At 53.3% G+C, this 7,321-nt stretch overlaps 1 protein-coding gene across 1 annotated transcript in view; it reads left to right on the forward strand.

Annotated features, from left to right (window-relative positions):
* Positions 1 to 2,075: 2,075 nt before the first annotated feature.
* Positions 2,076 to 7,321, forward strand: part of CRYGN (crystallin gamma N) — a 9,340-nt gene continuing 4,094 nt past the window's right edge. The window contains exons 1-3 of the mRNA XM_003792033.1: positions 2,076 to 2,191; positions 3,871 to 4,119; positions 5,991 to 6,136. Coding sequence (XP_003792081.1) covers positions 2,171 to 2,191; positions 3,871 to 4,119; positions 5,991 to 6,136 — 416 coding nt within the window. The 5' untranslated portion in view covers positions 2,076 to 2,170. The remainder of the gene's footprint in view (positions 2,192 to 3,870; positions 4,120 to 5,990; positions 6,137 to 7,321) is intronic.

Raw genomic sequence — 7,321 nt, forward strand, 5'->3', positions numbered from 1 at the left:
TCATGAGGAAAGGAAGACCCAAAGGAGAAGTTAGAGTCAAACACTTGCACACTAAATTAGACAAAGAAAAGCAAAAGAAAGCAGCTAAATTATGTGAGAAGCTTAAAAGATAAGAGTTACTTTAACAACTGTCTGTACAGAGTTCTCTGTGTCTCAACATCCTACCTGGTGTCCCTCTGTGTAATGTGGGTCCTCTGGTTGTTACAAATGTCCCACTCTGGTGCAGGATATACATGGTGGGGAGGGCAAGCTTGTGGGGGGTGGCTGGAGCTACATGGGAAATCTTTCCACTCAGTTTGCTGTGAACCTAAAACTGCTCTAAATAAAAGTCTATAAATTTTTAAAAGGCTTAATTTCCCCTGTTGAAAATAAAGGAAGCATCTTTCTTTTCCTCTCTTTTCTTGCAGCTTTCTTTCTTTGACCATTCTAGATGTGTGTAAATCTTTTTAAGGGTTACACAGGCCTCTTGCCAGTCTAACAACTCAGTAAAGCTCCCTGGGGAGCTGGGGCCAACTCCTTGACTTGAGGACATCAAAGAAGACAGCAGCCCTTCCCCCACTCCAAGGGCTTTTCTTGCATCATAAAGATGTGAGAAAATGAGCGAGTTTATCCTGAAAACGTGAACATCATGGGCTGCTTCTCCTTGACCCCGTGAACAGGCAGCACGTTCTCCATCTGCGCATCCCTGAGCAGGTTGCTGGGATGCGCATTAGACTCAGGTTTAATGCTTCTTCCATAATAAAACTGTTTGCTTTCTCTTCTACCTTTGTAGAGAGGCCTTCTGAGCTGGCAGGAGATTTTGTTTTTAATTTTACGTCCCTACCAGGGCCCATGTCCAGAGACAAAGTTTGAGCGAGTCGTTTGGCGAGTGTGGGTGCCTGTGGAGGCCCCTCTGGGTGGGTAAAGGGGTGGGAGGGGAGGGAAGGCTGACCTTGGGTTCAAGGGTGACATGGGGTTCTAGTCCAGCTCGGCTGCCCCAAGAGTCACATGTCTCCCTTCTCCTGACCTTGAAGTGTGTCATCTGTGAAATGGTGAGAAAAATATACTTTCTGGAGAGTAGAGGAGCAGCCCACACTGCCCCAAGCTCCTCCCGCTGCGCAGGGACCTTGTCGAGCCCCTGGGCTTCTCCTTTGATCTCAGAGCCCTGCCCCCACTGGATCCCGGTCGCTCGTGTTAACATTGGGCCCTCCACCTGCTCTTGGTTGCTTGTGTTCACATCTCCCCCACCGCTGGGGCTAACACACGCTGAGGTGGTCGATGTTTACTCTGCTCATTCCACCGACATCTCTGAGTCTCTACCACCGCCAAGAACTTCTGTGTCCTGGGAAATTCTCCCCCCACAGTGAGGCTGCATGATTTTGGAAACCGATCCCTGTCATCCAGGGTGGTCTGGACTAGGTAATAGAGAGAGGCAGGGGTGCAGAGCACTGTGGCCCCTCAGCTGGGGGCAGTGAGGGTCAGGGCCTGGGCACCTTGGCAGAATCTTCAAGGGGAGAGAGAGAGGGGCAGCATCCCAGGGAGAAAGGATGGCAGGGACAAAGCAGGAGGTGGGGTTGCCCAGGGCTTGGGTGATGTTGTTGCAGAAAGTCCAAGGCAGGGGTATGGAGCTAAGACCAGAGGCGTAGGCAGAGCCCCTTCCGGCGTCTTCTCTGCCCCAGGGAACCTTGGGCTCCATACCTGTCCAGAGAAACAAGTTGGCGCCACTGTGAGACTGCATGCAGTAGGATGAGCGGAGAGTGCGCTGGGGAGGTCAGAGTAGCCCTGAGGGGCAGAACAGCGCCCCTCAGGAAAGAAAGTCTGGAGACTGAGACCGTCACCTCCTACCCCTCTCTGGGCAGTGCCTGTGGCCCTGACTCAGCAGGGGACAGCGGGTCTAGTCGGCTCGGGTAGAGGGGTCACGGAGGGAAGGGGTCTTATGCCCTGCCTCGGATTGCCGCAGTAACCTCCCAGATCACTCGGAGACTTGGGCAGGGGCCTGGACCGACGTGCAGGTGGCACAGGGTGGCCGCTGGTCGGTCCCAGCAGCCGGGCGGCCCCTCGAGGGTTTAGCACGCCCGACAGCACTAACGCGCGCTGGGGCAGGCCAAGCAAATCTTTTGTCCGGGGCGGCGCTGAGCCAGCAGGGTGCCTCGCAGTATAAACGCCACCGGCGGGGACCGCGGGGCGCACCATGGCGCAGCGCTCGGGGAAGGTGAGTGCCACCCTATCCCCTGCCTACTGCCGGGAAACCCGCGCGGAGCGGGGATTGGAGGGGGCTTGAGGGGACCCCGCCATCGACCCTTGAGCGCGAACATGGGGGGGAGGGGCACACTGTTGACAAACCCAAGCAAAGTTGGTTTAATTTCTTAATAAAATGGGCGGTTTTGCTGTCGGCGGTGAAGCACCACACCCTCTGTGGTGTGGCTGGGTAGAAGGGCTCTAGCCCGCATGCCCTCCTCTGGGGTCCCAACCCCGCCTGCCAAGAGCCAGGAGCAGGAAGGGTGGGCACACTTGTTCACTCCCTTGAGGTGGTGGAACCTTGACTGGTCCCCAGCCACGGCTCTGAAACCCCGAGGCTGGTTTAAAGGCAGCTTTTCCTTCCTCAGGATCTTTTCAGGGGGCACTTGGGGCTAGTTCTCTGCAAAATGTTGAGATTTTTTTGAGGGACCTTCCAATACTTTGGGTGACCAGGTCTCCCCAAATGACTTGAACAGACATGTCTCCTGCAGGAAAGGGGCACATCTGGCTCTCCCCTTTCTCGAGCATCCCTACCCCAGGTAATCTGAAAGCCTGAGGTCTCCAGAGGCCACACTAGAGCATGTGTGGGTGATACCATGGCCCTGTTGGTCTGCATGGTCCAGGCCAAGCTCCAGTAACTAACGGCCCCCACAGGTCAGCGTGTAAAGCCCCCGGGGATGTTTGTCTACCCCTGCACCCCAGGCCGTGCTGACCAGCAAAGCTTCCACGCTCCACATATCCCAGTGGCCAAAGCTCATGGCCATGCCAACTCCACAGGGCCTGGAAGGGCAGTGCTACCACGTGATTCCTGAGAGGACTGGACACGCTGCCAGGGCACAAATGACAGTTCCTGGGTAGCAGGAAGTGCCCTTAGACAGGGTCCTTCTTGGGCCACAAATCTTGAAACTGAAAGAGTTATTGAATGGTTGGAATTTTAGGTTCCACTTCAGGAAGTGAGTTTTGGGGGATTGTTATTGCTAAGTTTGGGGACCAGGACAACCTGTCGGTGATGCCTTCCTTTGTCTGAACTACCGATGGGTTGATAAAGTTCCAGATCTGACACATGTCTGTTACCCAAAGGAGTGGCCTACAAAACAAAGAGGGACAGGGTGACACTTACAAAGCCCTCTTTTGATAACACTAATCCAGGGCTCTGCCATGACATGGCTTCGGCAGATTCAGCCTCTCCAGTTAAGGAGGCCCCCCGAATAGGAGCCTGACTTTCTGCAAAAGAAATGTTGAATTATGGTGATAGAGCTGGGGATAGAGTTTGTTCTTTGGAAAACATTTCCTTTAATGTTATTATGGGTGTTATGTTTTAATAGTAAACAAAAATGAGTTTTAAAAATGTAGTGGAAGTTTGAAAAGGGCCATTGGCAAGTGGGCACTTACACAAAGGGGAAATTCCTGTCCCCAAATAGCTGCTGAAATTGGCCTGCTCCACTGTGAGCTCCTACAGGTGGGGAGGGCCAGGAGCTGTGTCTGGCACCAGCCCCACAGCAGGTAGTGTTGGGCATCAACAGTGTGCAGCAGGGTGGGGCTTTAGGGGCCTGAGAGTTGGGGGTCAGTTGAGGGTGCTGGGCCTCAGACACTAGCCTCCAAAACCAAAGGAGGGAAGCCCCGGACCCTGAGCTCTCTAACCGGCCCTCCTAGATCACTCTCTATGAGGGCAAGCACTTCACGGGGCGGAAGCTGGAGGTCTTTGGGGACTGTGACAACTTCCAGGATCGAGGCTTTATGAACCGAGTGAACTCCATCCGAGTAGAGAGCGGAGCCTGGGTCTGCTTTGATCACCCTGATTTCCGGGGCCAGCAGTACATCCTGGAACATGGTGACTACCCTGACTTCTTCCGATGGAATGGCCACAACGACCACATGGGCTCCTGTCGGCCTGTAGGAATGGTGAGTGGGCCACTCCCCTGGGGACAAAGGGGTTTTCTCCTAGAATGGCTGAGGGTCAGGCCTGGCAGGCATGGGACAAAGAATCAGGGAGTGTGGGCCTTTCAGCTTTAAGATCTCTATGATGAGAAAGGGAACTGCCCAGAGCCATCCTCATAAGTGTGAGACTGTGTTGGAGGGGCCAAGTTGCAGGGGACGGGGTGGGAGTGCTCTGCAGAGTTCTTATGCATGTGTCAGGAAACCACTGTTGAAAATAGTATAGATTGGGTGGCACCTGTGGCTCAGTGAGTAGGGCGCCAGCCCCATATATGGAGGGTGGTAGGTTCGAACCCAGCCCTGGCCAAATTACAACAACAACAAAAATAGCCAGGCGATGTGGTAGGCGCCTGTAGTCCCAGCTACTCAGGAAGCTGAGGCAAGAGAATCACCTAAGCCCAAGAGCTGGAGGTTGCTGTGAGCTGTGATGCCACAGCACTCTACCAAGGGTAGAAAGAAAGAAAATAGTGTAGGTTTGGGTTTACAACTGGATGGGAAGCACTCAGCTAAAGTACAGTCGACTTGAGTCTGGTGTGTCCATTGGCATAGGCAATCTTGTAGCGCCTTCCAGAGCCTTCTGTGCTCTGGTCTAGGAGTGACTTATGGAAGAAACTGAAGTATCACTGGCCAGTCAGTGGAAAACCTGGAGGCAGGATTATTGGAGTTACACAGGAGCTGCCATCCCACGGGGTGACCGGATTATGCAGATGAGAGGTGTTGCTCTCCATGCCCAAGGATTGTTTCTGTCTAGATGCCCCTAGGGTGGGATTTGAGGAACAGGATTCCCCCAGCTCACAAGTACTAACTGACCTACTGTGAATTCTGGAGCTTCAGGTGGGAAATGGCTGATTCCTGAGGCCAGGGTTGAGCAGCTGCCATCAGAGAATCTTGGCCATGTCCTTTTCCCCTGGATTCCTGGGCCAGGCAGTTCTGAGCATCTGAGGAACCCTGCAGAAAGGGCCTCTGTGGGGGCTCCCTCTCTTTTCCACACTGGTTGCAAAACCAGCTGGGCTTTGACATCTCAAGTCATATGAATGCTTTCTTAGTGTTTCTGCCAGGCCGCAGATATTTGGGAAAATAGAATTAAAATGGTGAGCCCTGGATCCTGCATAATGCTGTTATCTGAAACACATACTGGGTACCTTTGGAAGGCTGCACTCTTAAGAGCTGTCCTTGAGGCCAGCTGTGACGCAGACCCACAGGCTTTTGCTCGAGTCAAGAGCTGGCTACCCCTCTGTCTTTTGGAGACACAGAGAATCACACAGGGAGATGTATGTACTGATCCTAGTGAACCATGTTGTTAAGGCCAGCAGGGGGTTCAGCAAACGAGGTCTGTTATTTGTTTTAGATTTTTGGCTCATGTTTTAATAAAAGGTTCTATTACAATTTTAAAATATTATCATTTGAAGTCTTGCCTGTGGCCTGCAGCCCAGGACAGAGAAGTCAGAGCCTGACGTTAGTATGCCCGGGGCAGGAGCACCCCAGGGGGGAACCCAGAGACCACTGGCCTGCGGTCAGTCATGCTTACCCTTTCTGGACCTTGAGTTCTTTAGCTGTCAAAAGACGAGATTGGACTAGTTCAGTGGCTTTGAAATGTTTTAAAACTATTGAACCCTTTTATCCAACCACATCTCAATGGAAGAATAAACACGGTGCTGGGTCCAAGTGTGTGTACTGGGGTGAGGGCACTCGCAGGCCTCCCGTCTCAGCCCCAGAATTCTTGGGTGCCTGAACCCTGGGTGACTGGAAGCTCCTTCTTGCATGGGGCTCCTGCTCGCAGGGAGGGAAACTCAGCACATTTTCCTTCTGTTCTTCTTCCACTTGCTTGGCTCTCGGAGCATGGGGAACATTTCCGCCTAGAAATCTTTGAGGGCTGCAACTTCACGGGCCAGTGCCTGGAGTTGGTGGAAGACTGCCCCTTCCTCCAGAGCCGGGGCTGGGCCAAGAACTGTGTCAACGCCATCAAAGTGTATGGAGATGGAGCGTGAGTAACCACCCCAAGGCTGCACCCCCAGGCCCAGTGGGGCCCTTCACAGCCAGGTGTGGGAGTCCTGTTGAGTATATGGCTAGAGCACGGGGCAGGCAGCATGCCCAGCATAGACTGTCTGGTTTTCTTGAACCAGGGAAAACCTGCTCATCCAGGGGTCCCAGGGGCTTCAGGAGGTGGAAAGGCTCTCAGTGGACCCACCTGCTCTGAGGTGGCTGGGCCTACCCACCCTGCCACCTCCTATACTGCAGAGCTAACCCCTAAACTGGACCTCTTTGCAAACCCCCACCAAGACACTGACTTCCCCGAGAAGATGGGCTTTGGGTGGCTCACTCTGGTGGGCAGAGAATAGCTGGAGGGATTTTGGCCAGGCCCAGAGGGCTTGTCTTCCCTGCTCCAGAGCAACTGTCAGAACTGGGTGCAGAGGCCAGGCATGGTGGCTCATGCCTGTAATCCCAGCACTCTGGAAGGCCAAGGTAGGCCAATTGCTTGAGCTCAGGAGTTCAAGACTAGCCTTAACAATAGTAAAACCCATCTCTACTAAAAACAAAAAAACTAGTGGGGTTCTGTGGCAGGCACCTGTAGTCCCAGCTACTTGGGAGGCTAAGGCAAGAGGATCACTTGAGCCCAGGAGTTTGAGGTCACTGTGATGCCACAGCACTTAATCCTCAACCCAAGGGGAACAGAATGAGATGCTGTCTCAAAAAAACAAAAATAAAAACAAAAAGGACCCGGTGCTTGCCTGTGCTTCTGCTGCCCCTGCACACTCAGGTTTCCTTCTGTCAGCCAAGGGCAGCCCACATTGCCCCATGCACTCACCTGTGTCAAGCTTTACCTGACCACTTCCAAGTTGGCCATCTCTTTCCATCCTCTTGACCTCGCAGGGTAAAAATCATCACACCCATTGTATGGAGGAGCAAGTTGAGGCTCAGATCAACTGGCCTGGTGTGTGAGAGAGCTAGTTCCCTGTTTCCTAGGCCTCAGTCCCCTCCTCTCAAGAGAAGACCCCCTTCCAGGCATGGTTGGCCCAGGAGCCTGGCTCTGTCTAAGCAGCTAAGGAACCATTTTCCTTCTATGTTCCAGAGGTTTAGGGCCAGGGAATGTAACAAAGGCATTTAAATAAGCTGAGGGACTGAGGAGAGAAAAAGCCTCAGCTGAGGCAGAGCCACAGTTGGCCTCCCT

This window comes from Otolemur garnettii, unplaced genomic scaffold (genome assembly GCF_000181295.1).
Source record: "Otolemur garnettii isolate 467f Iridium unplaced genomic scaffold, OtoGar3 scaffold00053, whole genome shotgun sequence".
In the NCBI taxonomy this organism is placed as follows: Eukaryota; Metazoa; Chordata; class Mammalia; order Primates; family Galagidae; genus Otolemur; species Otolemur garnettii.